Source organism: Procambarus clarkii, chromosome 36 (assembly GCF_040958095.1).
Source record: "Procambarus clarkii isolate CNS0578487 chromosome 36, FALCON_Pclarkii_2.0, whole genome shotgun sequence".
Classification (NCBI taxonomy): Eukaryota; Metazoa; Arthropoda; class Malacostraca; order Decapoda; family Cambaridae; genus Procambarus; species Procambarus clarkii.
In genome coordinates this window covers 43,335,652-43,357,120 of record NC_091185.1, presented here as the reverse complement: position 1 = coordinate 43,357,120, position 21,469 = coordinate 43,335,652, and the positions used below count along the sequence as shown (strand labels likewise).

Genomic DNA, 21,469 nt, shown 5'->3' with positions numbered 1-21,469 from the left:
TGTGTATCTGTAGGAGTAGCCTGCAGGTGTGTATGTGTAGGAGTAGCCTGCAGATGTGTATCTGTAGGAGTAGCCTGCAGGTGTGTATGTGTAGGTGTAGGCTGCAGGTGTGTATGTGTAGGAGTAGCCAGCAGGTGTGTAAGTGTTAACACGAATACGAATCCCAACAAGGACTTGTAATTGATGCCCTGCCATCATTCCCCACACCAGTCACCGTACACAAACACGTACACCACAGTCACCGTACACAAACACGTACACCACAGTCACCGTACACAAACACGTACACCACAGTCACCGTACACAAACACGTACACCACAGTCACCGTACACAAACACGTACACCACAGTCACCGTACACAAACACGTACACCACAGTCACCGTACACAAACACGTACACCACAGTCACCGTACACAAACACGTACACCACAGTCACCGTACACCACAGTCACCGTACACGTACACCACAGTCACTGTACACGTACACCACTGTCACTGTACACCACAGTCACCGTACACGTACACCACAGTCACTGTACACGTACACCACAGTCACTGTACACCACAGTCACCGTACACGTACACCACAGTCACCGTACACGTACACCACAGTCACTGTACACCACAGTCACTGTACACCACAGTCACCGTACACCACAGTCACTGTTCACCACAGTCACCGTACACGTACACCACAGTCACTGTACACCAGTCACCGTACACCACAGTCACTGTACACCACAGTCACCGTACACCACAGTCACCGTACACCACAGTCACTGTACACCACAGTTACCGTACACGTACACCACAGTCACTGTTCACCACAGTCACCGTACACGTACACCACAGTCACTGTACACCACTGTCACTGTACACCACAGTCACCGTACACGTACACCACAGTCACTGTTCACCACAGTCACCGTACACGTACACCACAGTCACTGTTCACCACAGTCACCGTACACGTACACCACAGTCACTGTACACGTACACCACAGTCACTGTTCACCACAGTCACTGTACACGTACACCACAGTCACCGTTGTTGGGGTTTCACCTCTCTTCTCTCTAGTCTGGGGTAAGCAAATGCTATGCTCAAGGTAACTCACCGTAGCCCTGCGGGTCTTCCCTCGATCCTCACGGCGCCACTGCACGCCAGGAGAGTCTCCCAGTCAATCTTAACGGCCTCTAATTAAGAAAGAGTGAGAACACGACTCGTGTACTTGACTGTCGTGTGCCCTCCCCAACAAAAGGGCTCTACGGTAAACCACAAGGTCGCCAACTGGTGTTTTTAGGTGGCCAGTAACACCATCAGTGGACTGGTGTATTCAGTGGTAGCCTTGGCAAGGTCACACTCAAAGATCAGGAATCAGGCAGGTACTTATTGTTATCACTCTATGTTTACCAGTATAATATAGCCACAAGATCAATGGAGGGGATGATATAAACACAAAGATAGTTTTGTATTTTACTTAACATGTATGAAAGATGTCACAAAGCCAAACAATAATCAATTAATCAACTGATCCTGACGCGGCCGGTAATTCCCACGGTTAGTATGCGATCATGAGGGGGCAACATCTCCCTTCCTCATCAAGTGTCAAGAACAGCTGATCGCAATGGCCTCTTCGCGCGAACTTTGCTTGTTTTCTAGATTCACGCGCGCGGTTCCTTTAAAATTCTCCAATATTACTAGAAACTCGCACACATTCGATATTGGCACAAATAAACCGTATTACTCAGTTACACTGTACTCAGGCTCAAACAGTCTTTTCTACAATCAATGCTATAATGATTCACTGTAATGGCTTTACATTGTTCTTCACTCAGCAATATATTAAGAACTATTAACACTGGAGTTTTCAATACTTTCTCTCGTGGGCGATAACGCAATAATTCACTGTACTCACAAATGATTATTCACTGAATGAACATAGACATATATATGGTATATAAATCAAACATCAATACATGGAAAATAAATAGTTTCTGGGCACATAGCCTAACCTCCAAATACTGGCATAATATTATATATAATTTACCATTATATGTTCATATCAAAATCTATAGAAAGATATACACAACACAGTAAATTTATCACTGGTTCCTGGTGCCTGTACACACCAATAATCAACATGAATATTACAAGTACTCTTGATAGTACTGTCTAGCACACTGGTGCTTTACCATGACATGGGTGAGACTTGCTCACGACATATAAAATCCTCAGGCTAGATAATATAGCCGAATTATATAGCTAACTAAAGGGGAATGGGGAGGGAACTAGAAACACCTACTTCACCCTATCCTCCGATGAGAGTCGAGATGTAGCTCCTGGTCCTCGTGCCGGGAACGCCCCCACACTACACGTCATCGTGTCCTACCAGAGCCTCTCGTCGTCCCACCGTTTAGCGCGTCGTCTCCGTGCCTCCTCACTGCAGGTCCGTCCTCCTTCTTGACTTCTTGAAGGTTGGAGTCGGTCTCCTGGCCGTCGTCTTCTCCCAGCAACGGCTGTCGCCTACGTCTCAGCTACAGTCGTCCGGTTTCCCCAAATAGTCCTCTCTTCCTCAGCTACCCAGTGGCTCTGTCTGCCACTACGCTGTCACGAACTGGTGAATTGCCACAGACGCCACATACGTCACTGCACGGCTTCACTGCTACTGGCACAGTACCTGACTGGAGCACTTGTTGCTCAAATAACCGTCAATTCCCTCTTCTGGTTCAACACATGAACTAGGGAAGACTTTTCAGAGTACTGGCGGACTTCCGGTGACGCGTAAATCCACGGGAGGGGGAACAACTGTCCAACTGACAGGACCATCCGTCGCACGTCCGACCTCTATGACGTGTCGTGTCTGACTGATGGCGCCAGCCCGGCGCGCTGGCCGGACCCCCTTCCTTCGTGACGTCACTTTTACTACGGGAGGTTTTCATTGGCTCCCGGTGCCACATTGCTGTCGGTGACCAATCCGGTGCCACTGACGTCACACGGTTTTGGCGGGAGATCAGGGAGGTAAGCGCCATCTTGGCTCCCTAAAGGGCCTAAACCACAGGCCAAAATATTACTATTTCACAAATTTCTCGGCTCTCCGAGAACACTTCACTCTCTCCCATATATCAAATTGTAGCCTGCAACGTAGAGAACGCTTGGGAAAAGTAGACATGACTCTTACTGCAGGCGTGGGAGAATTATAAGGAGGGGAACTCCGTCACACCGTACACCACAGTCACTGTACACGTACACCACAGTCACTGTACACCACAGTCACTGTACATGTACACCACAGTCACTGTACACCACAGTCACTGTACACGTACACCACAGTCACCGTACACGAACACTACAGTCACTGTTCACCACAGTCACCGTACACGTACACCACAGTCACTGTACACCACAGTCACTGTACACCACAGTCACCGTACACGTACACCACAGTCACTGTACACGTACACTACAGTCACAGTTCACCACAGTCACCGTACACGTACACCACAGTCACTGTTCACCACAGTCACCGTACACGTACACCACAGTCACTGTTCACCACAGTCACCGTACACGTACACCACAGTCACTGTTCACCACAGTCACCGTACACGTACACCACAGTCACCGTACACCACAGTCACTGTACACCACAGTCACCGTACACGTACACCACAGTCACTGTTCACCACAGTCACTGTACACCACAGTCACCGTACACGTACACCACAGTCACTGTACACGTACACCACAGTCACTGTACACCACAGTCACCGTACACGTACACCACAGTCACTGTTCACCACAGTCACCGTACACGTACACCACAGTCACTGTTCACCACAGTCACCGTACACGTACACCACAGTCACTGTTCACCACAGTCACCGTACACGTACACCACAGTCACTGTTCACCACAGTCACTGTTCACCACAGTCACCGTACACGTACACCACAGTCACTGTACACCACAGTCACCGTACACCACAGTCACTGTACACCACAGTCACTGTACACCACAGTCACCGTACACGCACACCACAGTCACTGTTCACCACAGTCACCGTACACGTACACCACAGTCACTGTTCACCACAGTCACCGTACACGTACACCACAGTCACTGTTCACCACAGTCACCGTACACGCACACCACAGTCACTGAACACAAACACGTACACCACAGTCACCGTACACGTACACCACAGTCACTGTACACAAATACGTACACCACAGTCACCGTACACCACAGTCACCGTACACGTACACCACAGTCACTGTACACAAATACGTACACCACAGTCACCGTACACGTACACGACAGTCACTGTACACAAACACGTACACCAGTCACCGTACACGTACACGACAGTCACCGTACACAAGCACGTACACCACAGTCATCGTACACGTACACCACAGTCATCGTACACGTACACCACAGTCACCGTACACCACAGTCACTGTACACGTACACCACTGTCACCGTACACGTACACCACAGTCACCGTACACAAACACGTACACCACAGTCACCGTACACAAACACGTACACCACAGTCACCGTACACAAACACGTACACCACAGTCACCGTGCACAAACACGTACACCACAGTCACCGTACACAAACACGTACACCACAGTCACCGTACACAAACACGTACACCACAGTCACCGTACACAAACACGTACACCACAGTCACCGTACACAAACACGTACACCACAGTCACCGTACACAAACACGTACACCACAGTCACCGAACACAAACACGTACACCACAGTCACTGTACACAAACACGTACACCACAGTCACCGTACACAAACACGTACACCACAGTCACTGAACACAAACACGTACACCACAGTCACCGTACACAAACACGTACACCACAGTCACCGTACACAAACACGTACACCACAGTCACCGTACACAAACACGTACACCACAGTCACCGTACACAAACACGTACACCACAGTCACCGTACACAAACACGTACACCACAGTCACCGTACACAAACACGTACACCACAGTCAACGTACACAAACACGTACACCACAGTCACCGTACACAAACACGTACACCACAGTCACCGTACACAAACACGTACACCACAGTCACCGTACACAAACACGTACACCACAGTCACCGTACACAAACACGTACACCACAGTCACCGTACACAAACACGTACACCACAGTCACTGAACACAAACACGTACACCACAGTCACTGAACACAAACACGTACACCACAGTCACTGAACACAAACACGTACACCACAGTCACTGTACACAAACACGTACACCACAGTCACCGTACACAAACACGTACACCACAGTCACCGTACACAAACACGTACACCACAGTCACCGTACACAAACACGTACACCACAGTCACCGTACACAAACACGTACACCACAGTCACTGAACACAAACACGTACACCATAGTCACTGTACACAAACACGTACACCACAGTCACCGTACACAAACATGTACACAAAACTCGAGGAGCTGGTGGCTGAGTGGACAGCGAGCAGGACTTGTAATCCTGTGGCTCGGGTTCGATTCCCGGTGCCGGCGAGAAAACAAAATGGGCAGAGTTTTTTTTCACCCCGATGCCTCTGTTACTTAGCAGAAAATAGGTACCTGGGAGTTAGACAGCTGTTACTGGCTGCTTCCTGGCAAGCACAACTTACCTAGTTGTGCTCTTGCTCTTTGGTCCCGCCTCTCAACTGTTAATTAACAAATGTACAGGTTCCTGAGCCTAAAGGGCTCTATCATATCTACACTTGAAGCTGTGTATGGAGTCAGCCACCACCACATCACTGCGTAATGCACTCCATTTGTCTACTCTGACACTGAAAATAAACTTTCTAACGTCTCTATGGCTCAGTTGGGCACTCAATTTCCACCTGTGTCCCCTAGTGCATGTGCCCCTTATGTTAAATAGTCTGTCTTTATCTAACCTACTCATTCCTCTGAGAACCTTGTATGTGGTGATCATGTCCCATCTAACTCTTCTGTCTTCCAGTGACGTGAGGTTTAATTCCCGTAGTCTCTCCTCGTAGCTCATACCTCTCAGTTTGGGTACTAGTCTGGTGGCAAACCTATGAACCTTTTCCAGTTTAGTCTCATGCTTGACTAGATATGGAGTCCATGCTGGAGCTGTATACTCCAGGATTTGACTGACAAATATGGTATACAACGTTCTGAAAGATTCCTTACACAAGTTTCTAAAGGCCGTTCCTATGTTAGACAACCTGGCATATGCCGCTGATGTTATCCTGTTGATATGGGCTTCATGGGACAGGTCTGGCGTGATATCAACCCCCAGGTCTTTCTCTCTCTCTCTCTCTCTCTCTCTCTCTCTCTCTCTCTCTCTCTCTCTCTCTCTCTCTCTCTCTCTCTCTCTCTGCCTCTTGAAGAATTTCATCTCCCAAATGAAACTTTGTATCTGGTTTCATGCTCCCTACACCTCTCTTCATTACATTACATTTGCTTGGGTTAAACTTTATCAACCATTTGTTCTACCATTCCTGCAGCTTGTCCAGGTCTTCTTGAAGCCTCAAGCAGTCCTCCTCTGCCTTAATACTTCTCATAATTTTGGCGTCATCAGCAAACATTGAGAGGAATGAGTCTATACCCTCTGGGAGATCATTTACGTATATCAGAAACAGGATAGGTCCGAGTACAGAGCCTTGTGGGACTCCACTGGTGACTTCACGCCAGTTTGAGGTATCACCCTTCACTGTAACTCTCTGATTCCTATTACTTAGGAAGTAATAGGAAGGAAGTAATAGGATCCCCTTATCCACTGGAGCGCCCTACCAGTTACTCCTGCCTGTTACTACAACTTATGTACCAGCCTCTTACGTGGTACTGTGTCTAAGGCTTTCCGACAGTCCAAGTAAATGCAGTCTGCCCATCCTGCTCTTTCTTGCTTAATCTTTGTCTGCTGATCGTGTGTATGTGGGGAAGGGGATATAGTTAGTAATTAGTAACAGTTGATTGACAGTTTAGAGGCGGTCCGAAAGAGCAGAGCTCAACCCCCGCAAACACAATTAGGTGAATACAACTAAGTAAATACAAGACACCGTAGCAGTGGCAACTTGGAAACAGTGAAAGTCATAACTCACAGTTGACGGTGATGGTGGTGCTGACAGTGTTCATGAGACCAGAGGAGATGGAGTGGTTGGTAGTGGAGCAGGTGATGGTGGTGTGGGCCGTGGCCCTGGAGGCTATCACCACCATCCAGGTGGTGGAGAGTGAGCCCTGGTGCTCCACACTAGTCCCGCTTCCCAGCACCGACCCCCGGCCGCCCCACACCAGCCCCGGCGGCGGCTCTGCCGGAGCAACAACAAAACAACATTACACAAACTTATACCAAAATATTAGTTATATAAATTAATATAATATTATGTAACTTTATATTATTATATTCTCTATATTGTCATATTTTTTGCATAGCACTTTAGCAAATAAAAAAACAAGAAGCTATTTAATGTATTACAACCCATAATATCTTATATATACTATGGGCTCACCATAGCCTGTGCTACTTGGAACTATTTCTTCCAAGTAGCAAATCTTAAACAACAACAACATCTTATATGTGTAAAGAATGTCTTAAACAAGCCAGCGATCTCAAGTCTCTCTTCTTACCTGAGAATATAGTCCATCAATCAAGAACTCTCTTTCCCAGAGTTATTCTTAATCTTAACATGTAAATTTGTATATATTGTTTGTTATTATCTTTCCCCATGTTATTTTTCAATTCGTTTATATACATCAGTCATACAAAAATAAATAAGAGCAATGACAACACTTCAATCACGTCTTAAAGAAACAGACATGCCATATTCAGTGGTAATTGCGAAGAAAGTAAGGTCGAAAGCAGACGTAAATAATCATCAAAAGATGGCGGTCAATATGGAAGACAATATGGCAATTAATAAACCTAATAAAAGTCCTACTGAATGCACAGAAATTATATAAAAAACGAGCCTCGTCTTGAAAATAACTTATTCTTACTGAATTAATAGCAGTTTTAAATTAAATTAAAGTATTAGAAATATATATATATATATATATATATATATATATATATATATATATATATATATATATATATATATATATATATATATATATAACTGAAAACTCACACCCCAGAAGTGACTCGAACCCATACTCCCAGGAGCCACACAACTGGTATGTACAAGACGCCTTAATCCACTTGACCATCACGACCGGACATAATGAGGTGATAGCCGAGGCTATTTGAACCACCCCACCGCCGGCACTCGGATAGTAATCTTGGGCATAGCATTTTACCAAATCACCTCATTCTTTGGGGCACACGTGAGGAACACAAATGCGAACAAGCCTGAATGGTCCCCAGGACAATATGCAACTGAAAACTCACACCCCAGAAGTGACTCGAACCCATACTCCCAGGAGCCACACAACTGGTATGTACAAGACGCCTTAATCCACTTGACAATCACGACCGGACATAATGAGGTGATAGCCGAGGCTATTTGAACCACCCCACCGCCGGCACTCGGATAGTAATCTTGGGCATAGCATTTTACCAAATCACCTCATTCTTTGGGGCACACGTGAGGAACACAAATGCGAACAAGCCTGAATGGTCCCCAGGACAATATGCAACTGAAAACTCACACCCCAGAAGTGACTCGAACCCATACTCCCAGGAGCCACACAACTGGTATGTACAAGACGCCTTAATCCACTTGACCATCACGACCGGACATAATGAGGTGATAGCCGAGGCTATTTGAACCACCCCACCGCCGGCACTCGGATAGTAATCTTGGGCATAGCATTTTACCAAATCACCTCATTCTTTGGGGCACACGTGAGGAACACAAATGCGAACAAGCCTGAATGGTCCCCAGGACAATATGCAACTGAAAACTCACACCCCAGAAGTGACTCGAACCCATACTCCCAGGAGCCACACAACTGGTATGTACAAGACGCCTTAATCCACTTGACCATCACGACCGGACATAATGAGGTGATAGCCGAGGCTATTTGAACCACCCCACCGCCGGCACTCGGATAGTAATCTTGGGCATAGCATTTTACCAAATCACCTCATTCTTTGGGGCACACGTGAGGAACACAAATGCGAACAAGCCTGAATGGTCCCCAGGACAATATGCAACTGAAAACTCACACCCCAGAAGTGACTCGAACCCATACTCCCAGGAGCCACACAACTGGTATGTACAAGACGCCTTAATCCACTTGACCATCACGACCGGACATAATGAGGTGATAGCCGAGGCTATTTGAACCACCCCACCGCCGGCACTCGGATAGTAATCTTGGGCATAGCATTTTACCAAATCACCTCATTCTTTGGGGCACACGTGAGGAACACAAATGCGAACAAGCCTGAATGGTCCCCAGGACAATATGCAACTGAAAACTCACACCCCAGAAGTGACTCGAACCCATACTCCCAGGAGCCACACAACTGGTATGTACAAGACGCCTTAATCCACTTGACCATCACGACCGGACATAATGAGGTGATAGCCGAGGCTATTTGAACCACCCCACCGCCGGCACTCGGATAGTAATCTTGGGCATAGCATTTTACCAAATCACCTCATTCTTTGGGGCACACGTGAGGAACACAAATGCAAACAAGCCTGAATGGTCCCCAGGACAATATGCAACTGAAAACTCACACCCCAGAAGTGACTCTGGGGTGCCACACACCCCTGGCAGTTGTGTGGCTCCTGGGAGTATGGGTTCGAGTCACTTCTGGGGTGTGAGTTTTCAGTTGCATATTGTCCTGGGGACCATTCAGGCTTGTTCGCATTTGTGTTCCTCACGTGTGCCCCAAAGAATGAGGTGATTTGGTAAAATGCTATGCCCAAGATTACTATCCGAGTGCCGGCGGTGGGGTGGTTCAAATAGCCTCGGCTATCACCTCATTATGTCCGGTCGTGATGGTCAAGTGGATTAAGGCGTCTTGTACATACCAGTTGTGTGGCTCCTGGGAGTATGGGTTCGAGTCACTTCTGGGGTGTGAGTTTTCAGTTGCATATTGTCCTGGGGACCATTCAGGCTTGTTCGCATTTGTGTTCCTCACGTGTGCCCCAAAGAATGAGGTGATTTGGTAAAATGCTATGCCCAAGATTACTATCCGAGTGCCGGCGGTGGGGTGGTTCAAATAGCCTCGGCTATCACCTCATTATGTCCGGTCGTGATGGTCAAGTGGATTAAGGCGTCTTGTACATACCAGTTGTGTGGCTCCTGGGAGTATGGGTTCGAGTCACTTCTGGGGTGTGAGTTTTCAGTTGCATATTGTCCTGGGGACCATTCAGGCTTGTTCGCATATATATATATATATATATATATACGACCTGAGGAGGACCTGACCTGAACCTGAACGATACGACCTGAACGACCTGAGGAGGATGGAGGGAAGAATAGGGGCTTTGGACGCCCACGATGCTTTGTACCTTCTCACAAGGTGCCTGGCTTTGCCCAGACTGACCTATTTCCTAAGGTGTGCTCCCTCCTTCGACAGCCCAAAATTAGCAGAATATGACACACTCCTAAGGTCAATAACCGTGAAAGTGTTAAACCTCTCCCTGCAAGATGACCAATGGGACCAAGCAACGCTCCCAGTTAGACTCGGGGGGATAGGTATTCGCAAGGCGACACAGTTAGCATTGCCGGCATTCTTATCCTCGACCAGTGCAACAGGTGAATTAGTTAAGGACATACTACCGGAACACCTAAGAGACTTCATTGGGATTCATGATCCCAAATTCGCGGAAGGAGCCGGTCAGTGGGACACTCTTGTCAACTCTCATCCTCGACCGACTTTTCCAAATGACTGCAAACAGTCCAAATGGGATAGCCCCATAGTGGAGAACATCGCCACATCATTGCTGGTGGCAGCTTCCAGGAAGGACAAAGCGCGTCTTCTAGCTGTGCAAGCTCCCCATGCCGGGGACTTCCTGTTGGCAGTCCCTAATTCCGCCTTGGGCACCCGCCTGGACCATCGGACCCTAAGTATTGGTGTTGCTCTGTGCCTTGCTGCCCCTATCTCCACCGAGCACCGGTGTATTTGCGGCCATGCACGGGCAGACCAATGCGGCAGCCATGGTCTCATCTGTCGTAAGACACAGGGAAAAATTGCCAGACATGAAGCAGTCAATGACATCATCAAGAGAAGTTTGGCTTCAGCTGGGTGCCCAGCACAAAGGGAACCTCAGTTGTGCAGGCCTGACAACAGCCAAAAACGCCCAGATGGAGTCACCCTGCAGCCTTGGAGGGAGGGTAAACAGGTCGTGTGGGACTACACGTGTGCATCCACATTGGCTGATACCTATCTACCTAACAGCGCAGCTGAGGGAGGCGGGGCGGCCACCTTCAGGGAGACCCAGAAAACTAACAAGTACAGGGACCTAGAACGTTGTTACAGGTTCGTGCCAATAGGCTCTGAGACTCTGGGCGCCTGGGGTAAATGTGCACTTAAGTTCCTGAAGGAGCTGGGCGAGGAACTCATTGGGAAGACTAGAGACCCAAGAGCGGCCAGTTTTATGTTCCAGCGCCTCAGTGTCGCTGTTCAGAGGGGAAATGCGTGTTGTATCTTGGGTACGCACCCGACCCCCGAGGAACTGGACGAGGTCTTCGAACACTGATTGGTATATTGTTATATTGTTATATAAGTGTGTGTTTTCTGTAAACTGTAACATGGCAATAAAATCAAATAAAAACAAAACAAAAAAAATAATAGGGGTGGTAGGAGAGGAAAAGATTAAAGTATTCAGTGAGAATCCACAAGGTCTTCTCTGAACACTATTTATTTTCTTCTTCGAGGATGTGGGTCCCTTTAATTAAACCAGTGGTGGTACCCCTATATATATATATATATATATATATATATATATATATATATATATATATATATAGTTTGTGAGGGTACCACCTCTGGTGCCAATGTGGGGACCCATAGCCTCGGAGAAGAAAATAAAAAGTATTCAGAGGAGACCTTGTGGTTTCTCACTGAACACTAATATTATCTTCTCCTACCACCCCCATTCTTTTGTATGTACACATATATATTTACTTTATTTGAACTTTGTTACAAAAAAGGAGTTACATATGGGTTACAAAGATGGTTGTCATAGGTTGTCGAGTTCCTCCAGCTCCTCAGATGGCGGGCAGGAACCCTGGATGCAGTGCGCATTTCCCCTCTGTATCGCCACACTGAGGCGCTGGAAAAGAAAGCTTGCAGCTCTCGGGTCCCTTGTTGTTTCGATGAGCCTAGAACCCAGTTCCTTCAAAAAACTGGTAGCACTTTTACCCCAGGCGCCGAGCGTCTCAGAAGCAATGGGGACAAAATTGTAGTGGTGATCCAGTTCTCTATACTTACGGGATTTGGCTGCTTCCCTGTGGGTGGCAGCGCCACCTGGTTGTGCAACACTGAGGTTAATGTAGGTGTTAGCCAGGGTTGATACGCACGTGTAGTCCCATACCAACTGCTTGCCATTCTTCCAGGGGTTCACTGTGATACCATCCGGGTGACCAATAAGAGCATCAGAGTTACGGGGCATTAGGTAACGGGGCTCTCTTTCAGCTGGGCATCCAGCTGTGGTGAGGCTCCTCTTGATGATGTTGTTAACTTCACTGTGCCTCGAGTGCCATCCCCCTGTGCTTTGGCAGAGTAGGCCATGGTGACCGTACCTGTCAGCCACCACCTCGCCGCAAATACACCTATATCTGGTGTGGATTGGGGCAGCAAGGCGGAGGGCCACAGCAATTCGGAGGGCGTGTGGTGTGAGACGCGTGCCAGTTGCCGACATTGGGGTTGCTAACAGGAAATCCCCTGCATGTGGTGCTGCTACTGCTGTGAGGCGAGCAATGTCGTGTTGTGTTGTTGCAGCACCCAGGCACTCTGCAGCAACTTGGTCTACAATGGGACCATCCCAGCTGGATTGCTTGTGGGATTTTGGGGATGGTGGTTGAGGTGATTGGCCTGCACGAGAGGCCCACTCTGTGGCACAGCGTGTAAAATTGTGATCATGTACACCTGCCAGCTGATGTAAGTGGGCAGGTAGAATTTCCTTCACAAGGTCGTCGGATGCTGATAAGGAGGACAGGAAGGCTGGAACAGCGATTTGCGTTGCTGTTCGAACTCCGAGACCCCCAAGTCTTATGGGAAGAGAGGCTTGTTTCCACTGTAGGTCATCGAGAGAGAGGTTAAGGGCTTTTTCTAGCATTGATTTCAGTAACCGGTCATACTCACTTAGTTTTTGGCTACTGTAAGATGGTGAACACCTCAGAAAGTAGGTTAACCTGGGGAGGGACAGACATCTGGTGATGAGGTAGAGTGCATCATGAGCATCAATATCCTCAATCCTCCCATCCATCCTCTTAAGGTCGGCGATTTTCTTATCAAGGACCTCATCGATGGCTTTCAACCCCAGGGGAGCTCCTAGGAGTGTGCTGTCTTCAGGTTTAGTTTTATGGATATTTGGCAGAAGACCCTCTATTCTCTCTACGATGCCCTGGTTGGAACATATTATTTCACATTTAGAAGGGTTCAGGGTGAGGCCTAAAACTGCACCTTGCTCCTGGATTTTTCTGATGTCCTCCAGGAGGGAGTCTTGGGAACCAGCTAGGGTACCATCATCCAAGAACCAGATGTTAAGCTCGCTGGACAGGACCTCTGTGACTTGTTTGATGACTAAGCAGAAAAGGAGAGGAGCGAGGGGGTCACCCTGTTGGACGCCTTCTCGCGAGTCAATTTCATGTTCGCCAAAAAGTAGCTTAAGATCCATACTGTAGCATGAATGTACAAAAGGGTAGAGGGAAGGGAAATGACTATGAACCGCACGGAGTACAGCATCCCTCCGCACCAAATTGAAGGCATTTTTGAAATCTAGCTTGATAAGGGCCTTTTCGTCTGTGATGTTGGCGATGAAGGCTCGAGCTGCATGGGCTGCCGCCTCACACCCTTGTGGAATGCCAAACCCGAGCTGTTTTGGCTTCAGCATGTTGGCCGCTGCATCACTAACTGTTCTTGCAGCTGCCTTTGCGACGAGACGCCGGAGAGAATTGCCCACAGCTATTGGCCTGATCCCTCCATCCTTTTTCTTTAGAGCACAGAGAGATGCTCCAAAAAAGATAGGTCTTATGGACGCTGGTATGTTGCCAGCTAGACATGTGTTGGTGAATCTGGTTAGTTCCACCAAGAGGTTCTTTGCAATGTCACCCAGTGCAGGGTTGAGCATTTGCTTGAGGTGGTTGGGTTTTAGTCCTGTGAACCCACCTGCTGATCCTGTAGGGAAGGACATGGCTGCTTTATGGACCACAGATTCAGCCACCCAGAGAGGTTCTGCTCCGGTAGCCCCCACTTGTACAATGTCGTCCTCACGTGGAGCCCTGGGTGGGTGTTTCTTCCTTAGGGCTTGAGCTGTTGCGGCATCTCTGTCGGCAATTGAGTCCTCACTGGTGATGACTCGTATTGCGCCAATAGTGTTTCCTTCTTCTATTTTCTTGGTGACTGATGTTCTGATTTTTGATGTCTCGGATATGCCACTGTTGCTCTTCCTGCCGTGGGTGTTTCTCGCGCGAGTGGGAAGGCGCACCTGGTTGTCCTCCCTGGGAAAATCATTTATAGCTTTGATGACTGAGGCAGCTAAGGTTTTGTCTCTCCTTGCAGGGGTGGCTAGACATATGTTGCCAAACATTAGGAGGTTGTGCCATGCTTGGGTCGTTCCAGGAGAGTCGTTGACCTTTCTCAGGAGGGCCGATAATTTGGCTGCTGCATGGGGGCGGGCTGCTTTAGGGATGTGTTGCAAGGTTCTGGCCGATGTTGCTTTGATAGCTTCTAATAAATTTTCTGTGGGAATGAAGGTCTGGGAGGTGTTTTGCCTTACGGGCGGTGTGGGCTGTTGATTGGTGTTCTCCCTGGGAGGGCGCCCAGAACCCAAACACCTGGCTCCGTTGTGGTAATGAATGCGCACATTCTCGTCACTCAACCGGATATAGCATACCCGGTCACACGTCTGACATCTACCTTGTCTACCCCTGTTTGATGGCTCATCTTGGCTTGGAGAAGCCTGGCTATCTGTTGGGAGCTGCGACATGGGCGGGCGCTGGGCTGGCGCTGGGCGGGCGCTGGGCGGGAAGGTGGTCGGCGGGTGGAGACTGGAGGGTGGGCGGCGGTTGGAGGCTGGGGGGGTGATCAGCTGGCCGTGGCACTTACTACTCAGGTGAGTGGTAATACATATACCATCTCTATACAAAGTGTGGGTATACACCCACTACACAATATGTGGGTATATACATTGGGTGGGTGGGTAGCGTAGACACACATGGGAGCCTCCCGGCTTCTATGGGCGGGGTGGCAAGGTGGCCTCGTGGGTGGGGAGGCGACGTGGTGGGGTGGGTAGGAGGGGGAGAGCAGGTACTTCCCGGCCTGGGCGCTGGGTGGGGGCGGGGGTCAGGGCGACACTAACACTGGTATAATTTCCCCGTATATCACTGCACAATAATGAATGAATCACACACTTGTAATCTGACTCACTGCACGTGTGATGTACTCACAATATGATAGATATGTTGCGCCAATTATCGCTGACAACGTAACTTGTTCAGCAAAACTTTCAAAAAAGAAAAACACAAAACACTGTTTGGCACACGCGTAACCCCCACCTCTCTCTCCTGACCACACAACACCCCTCACTCACCCCCCACCTCCCCTCACTATGGGAGGCCTGCAGGGTCCATCCTGGCCCCTCACTCCAGCCTCCATCACTCCACACTGCCAACCCACCTGTTTTGATAAGTTTTCACATAGATGGTACACCGTAGGCACTTCCGGCCACTCCCACGTCTGCTTGGTGTATTCACGGTGAATATGGTTGAGTCTTGGTACGGTGAGGCCAATATGTCTCAGGGTAATGGCTGAGAAGGCAGCAGCTCCTCCGCCACACGTCCGTCCCCTAGGCCTCTCCCACAGTCATATATATATATATGTATATATATATATGTATATATATATATATATATATATATATATATATATATATATATATATATATATATATATATATATATATATATATATATATGTCGTACCTAATAGCCAGAACGCACTTCTCAGCCTACTATTCAAGGCCCGATTTGCCTAATAAGCCAAGTTTTCATGAATTAATGTTTTTTCGTCTACCTAACCTACCTAACCTAACCTAACCTAGCTTTTTTTGGCTACCTAACCTAACCTTACCTACAAATATAGGTTAGGTTAGGTTAGGTAGGGTTGGTTAGGTTCGGTCATATATCTACGTTAATTTTAACTCCAATAAAAAAAAATTGACCTCATACATAGAGAAAAGGGTTGCTTTATCATTTCATTAGAAAAAAATTATAGTAAATATATTAATTCAGGAAAACTTGGCTTATTAGGCAAATCGGGCCTTGAATAGTAGGCTGAGAAGTGAGTTCTGGCTACTAGGTACGACATATATATATTTATATATATATATATATATATATGTCGTACCTAATAGCCAGAACGCACTTCTCAGCCTACTATGCAAGGCCCGATTTGCCTAATAAGCCAAGTTTTCATGAATTAATTGTTTTTCGTCTACCTAACCTACCTAACCTAACCTAACCTAACTTTTTCGGCTACCTAACCTAACCTAACCTATAAAGATAGGTTAGGTTAGGTTAGGTAGGGTTGGTTAGGTTCGGTCATATATCTACGTTAATTTTAACTCCAATAAAAAAAAATTGACCTAATACATAATGAAATGGGTAGCTTTATCATTTCATAAGAAAAAAATTAGAGAAAATATATTAATTCAGGGAAACTTGGCTTATTAGGCAAATCGGGCCTTGCATAGTAGGCTGAGAAGTGAGTTCTGGCTACTAGGTACGACATATATATATATATATATATATATATGTCGTACCTAGTAGCCAGAACTCACTTTTTGGCCTACTATTCAAGGCCCGATTTGCCTAATAAGCCAAGTTTTCCTGAATTAATATATTTTTTCTAATTTTTTTCTTATGAAATGATAAAGCTACCCATTTCATTATGTATGAGGTCAATTTTTTTTTATTGGAGTTAAAATTAACGTAGATATATGACCGAACCTAACCAACCCTACCTAACCTAACCTAACCTATCTTTATAGGTTAGGTTTGGTTAGGTAGCCGAAAAAGTTAGGTTAGGTTAGGTTAGGTAGGTTAGGTAGTCGAAAAACAATTAATTCATGAAAACTTGGCTTATTAGGCAAATCGGGCCTTGAATAGTAGGCCAAAAAGTGAGTTCTGGCTACTAGGTACGACATATATATATATATATATATATATATATATATATATATATATATATATATATATATATATATATATATATATATATATATATATATATATATATATAAAAATATATATATATAAATATATATATATAAATATATATATATATATATATATATATATATATATATATATATATATATATATATATAAATATATATATATAAATATATATATATATATATATATATATATATATAAATATATATATATATATATATATATATATATATATATATATATATATATATAAATATATATATATATATATATATATATATATATATATATATATATATATATATAAATATATATATATATAAATATATATAAATATATATATATATATATAAATATATATAATATATATATATATATATATATATATATATATAAATATATATATATATATATATATATATATATATATATAAATATATATATATATATATATATATATATATATATATATAAATATATATATATATATATATATATATAAATATATATATATATATATAAATATATATATATATATATATATATATATATATATATATATATAAATATATATATATATATGTGTGTATATCACGAAAATAAACACGTGATTAAGAATGTGACAATGTCAGACCACGGAGGAAAAATGAAACAGGAAATTTCCTTAAGTACTTTCGTATATTAAATACATCTTCAGAAGACCTTCTGAAGATGTATTTAATATACGAAAGTACTTAAGGAAATTTCCTGTTTCATTTTTCCTCCGTGGTCTGACATTGTCATATATATATATATATATATATATATATATATATATATATATATATATATATATATATATATATATATATATATATATATATATATATATATATATATATATAAATATATATATATAAATATATATATATATATAAATATATATATATATATATATATATATATATAAATATATATATATAAATATATATATATATATATATATATATATATATATATATATAAATATATATATATAAATATATATATATAAATATATATATATATATAAATATATATATATATATATATATATATATATATATATATATAAATATATATATATAAATATATATATATATATATATATATATATATATATATATATATATATATATATATATATATATAAATATATATATATATATATATATATATAAATATATATATATATATATATATATATATATATATATATATATAAATATAAATATTATATATATATATATATATATATATATATATATATATATATAAATATTATATATATATATATATATATATATATATATATATATATATAAATATTATATATATATATGTATATATATATATATTTATATATTGTGACGATAATCTCTTTCAAGAGAGATTGAGCCTGCTCTTCCCTCCAAACTACGTCCCAGTAACAACTAATATAGAAGATATATCCAACAAGTACAACAACAAGTTTTGCCCCAGAGCAAAACGTATCCCACACCGGCACACCTGCTCACCTCCGCCACCGTTAAACCGGCAAACTGCTTGTCCATCGCCTGCCTATCGCTGATTGGCTGGCGCCCATCGCACCTGCTCCTCCACCCGCCACACGAGCTGATGTCTGAGCCACAGCAACCTAAGGAAGGCAGAATATATCGTGCTCCACACAAGTTAACACGTCTCATTGGTAGCCTAAGCCTTGGCTTACGTGTACTAAGGGAGGTGGCAGCTTGAAGCCAATATTCCTGCACTAATATAATTTACTTTACTATTATTCACTTGTATTAACGTAACTTTTCATTTGCCAGTGATTATTCTTATTATTTTGTTTGATTGATTTATCTGTTACAATTTTTATGCCCAATTTTATTCATGTTTTGCTTTTCTAACGTAATTAAAATTTCATTGTTAAATTTACTTGTGTTTTGTGTGTCTTCCCATTACCTTACCACAGACGAGAGTTCCAGCTTTTTTCTTTTTTTTCCTTTATGTGACGAGGCCATACCCCTAGCTTTTGAAACAGCCGAACACCAACGCGTTACCGTCACATAAAAGTGGGGGCTTGCCCTAGGAGCTTCACTCAGGTACTGGTGCCAAGTAGTAATTTATGGTAAGCGTATTTGGCTTTGCTAACATTGCTTTTACTATTTTTCATATTCAATTTCATTTTTATATGGTGCTGTGTGTATTGTGCATTCCGAGAGTAGCATATGGTGAAGGTGAGACAACTTTGGATTACGTGGTGACTGTAGGCCTCAGTCATACTCTTAATTGGTCATCTCTCCCTCCGTGTTATTACTCGTGTTTACCATCTTTTGTCCCTTGGATATTTCTTATATTTTCGACAGATCATCATATTGGTACCCTGGTACTGTGGTCTGTCCCCGGGTCAAGTGCACCTAATCTTCTGCAATCTGACTGTAGGAGGATAAAGAGGGCCATAGTTCCTCTAGCACGAACTTTAGTTGCTGAATTGGGACCTCAGCAGCAGCTTTCTTGTTCAGAACACAAAAGTTCACAAATTCTGTAAGTATCATATTAATTTCAGTGGGAAAAACTTGCTTATGTCCTATAGAGACTCGGCAAGGTATGCCTACATCCTTGGACTACCAATTTTACTTTTGAGGCAATTAACTGTTTCATTTGTTTTAGAAACTCAGTTTCACTTGTTTAGTAGGATTTTCTTGCCCTTATCCTCTTACATGAGTACCGGGTACAAGATTTCCTGCGACCTTGATTTAAATTAATCATTTAACATCTTGTACTTAACTTTAATTGTTAAAGATTCCACAGGATAGGTACCAGTTGCCACGTTGTCCTGTTTCTGACATTCACTATATCACAACGGTATATTCGTTGTACATTTATTTGCTAATTTCACCATGTTTCGTCTCCAAGCTTTCCGTGCAGATCCAGCAGGTGAAATAGGGACTTTAAGTTCTGCCAAGAGAGCTGAATTACAAACTCTTGCACATGAGTATCAACTAGAAGTTCCCTACCAAGCCAACAAAAATGACATACACAACCTGTTGCTGGATCATTTCTTAGAACAAGATAAGATAAACTCTGAAACTCATGAAACTTACTATATTGCAGATAAAACTGATTTGGCAACGATGAAACTCAAACTAGAGCTGGCCAAGATTGAAAGTGAGCAGCAAAGGGAAGCCCTCGAACAACAAAGGGAAGCAGCTGCCATACGGAGGGAAGAACAAGAACGTGAAATCGCCCTCAAGGAACGTGAGGTTGCAATACTCCGTGAGCGGGAACGAGTACAGCTTGAAACAAAACAACGCCAATTGGAGATGCAACACGAACATGACAAACAACAAGCAACTCTGGCTATAGAATGTCGTCAACGAGAATTCGCGTCGGAAACTTCACACCTCGCTCAACGCCAGCAAGCTACTGCCAATCTTCCCGTCAGTTTTAATATATCACATGCAAGTAAGTTAATGCCATCATTTGTAGAAGCAGAAGTTGACGTGTTTTTTACCACCTTTGAAACCCTTGCTAATCAACTCAGTTGGCCTGTCGACCAATGGGCCACACTTCTCAGAGTACATCTTACAGGTAGAGCTGCAGTCACACTCAGTACTTTGGCGTCTGAGAATGACTATCAGACTCTGAAACAAGCAGTGTTGGACGCCTACCTTCTCTCCACCGAAAGTTATCGAAGGAAATTCCGTGATCACCTGAAGGCAAGTACCACTACCTTTCTCGAGTTTGCTAACACAAAACGGAGATATTTTATGAAATGGCTGGAAGCAGCACATGTCTCTACTTTTACAGAACTCGTCAACCTGATGCTAGTTGAAGAATTCTTGAGGCGTGTGCCGCCTCCTGTCCGTCTATATTTAGCAGATAAAGAAGAAACCGACGACCTGAAGTGTGCTAAGTCGGCTGACACTTACAGCCTCATCCACCGGCTGACACCAGAACCATCCTCCAGTAAGAAGTCGTGGTACAGTTACGAGAAAGTGAGTACCGATCAAGCTGGCTCGCAATTGTACTGCAAGTATTGTAGACTCTATGGACATACCATA

At 43.8% G+C, this 21,469-nt stretch overlaps 1 protein-coding gene across 1 annotated transcript in view; it reads right to left on the bottom strand.

Annotated features, from left to right (window-relative positions):
• The window catches only part of LOC138371799 (nephrin-like), a 294,100-nt gene that overhangs the window by 90,771 nt on the left and 181,860 nt on the right, over positions 1-21,469 (bottom strand). Inside the window, exon 4 of the mRNA XM_069336824.1 lies at positions 7,145-7,351. Within this exon, the coding sequence (XP_069192925.1) occupies positions 7,145-7,351 (207 nt within the window). The remainder of the gene's footprint in view (positions 1-7,144; positions 7,352-21,469) is intronic.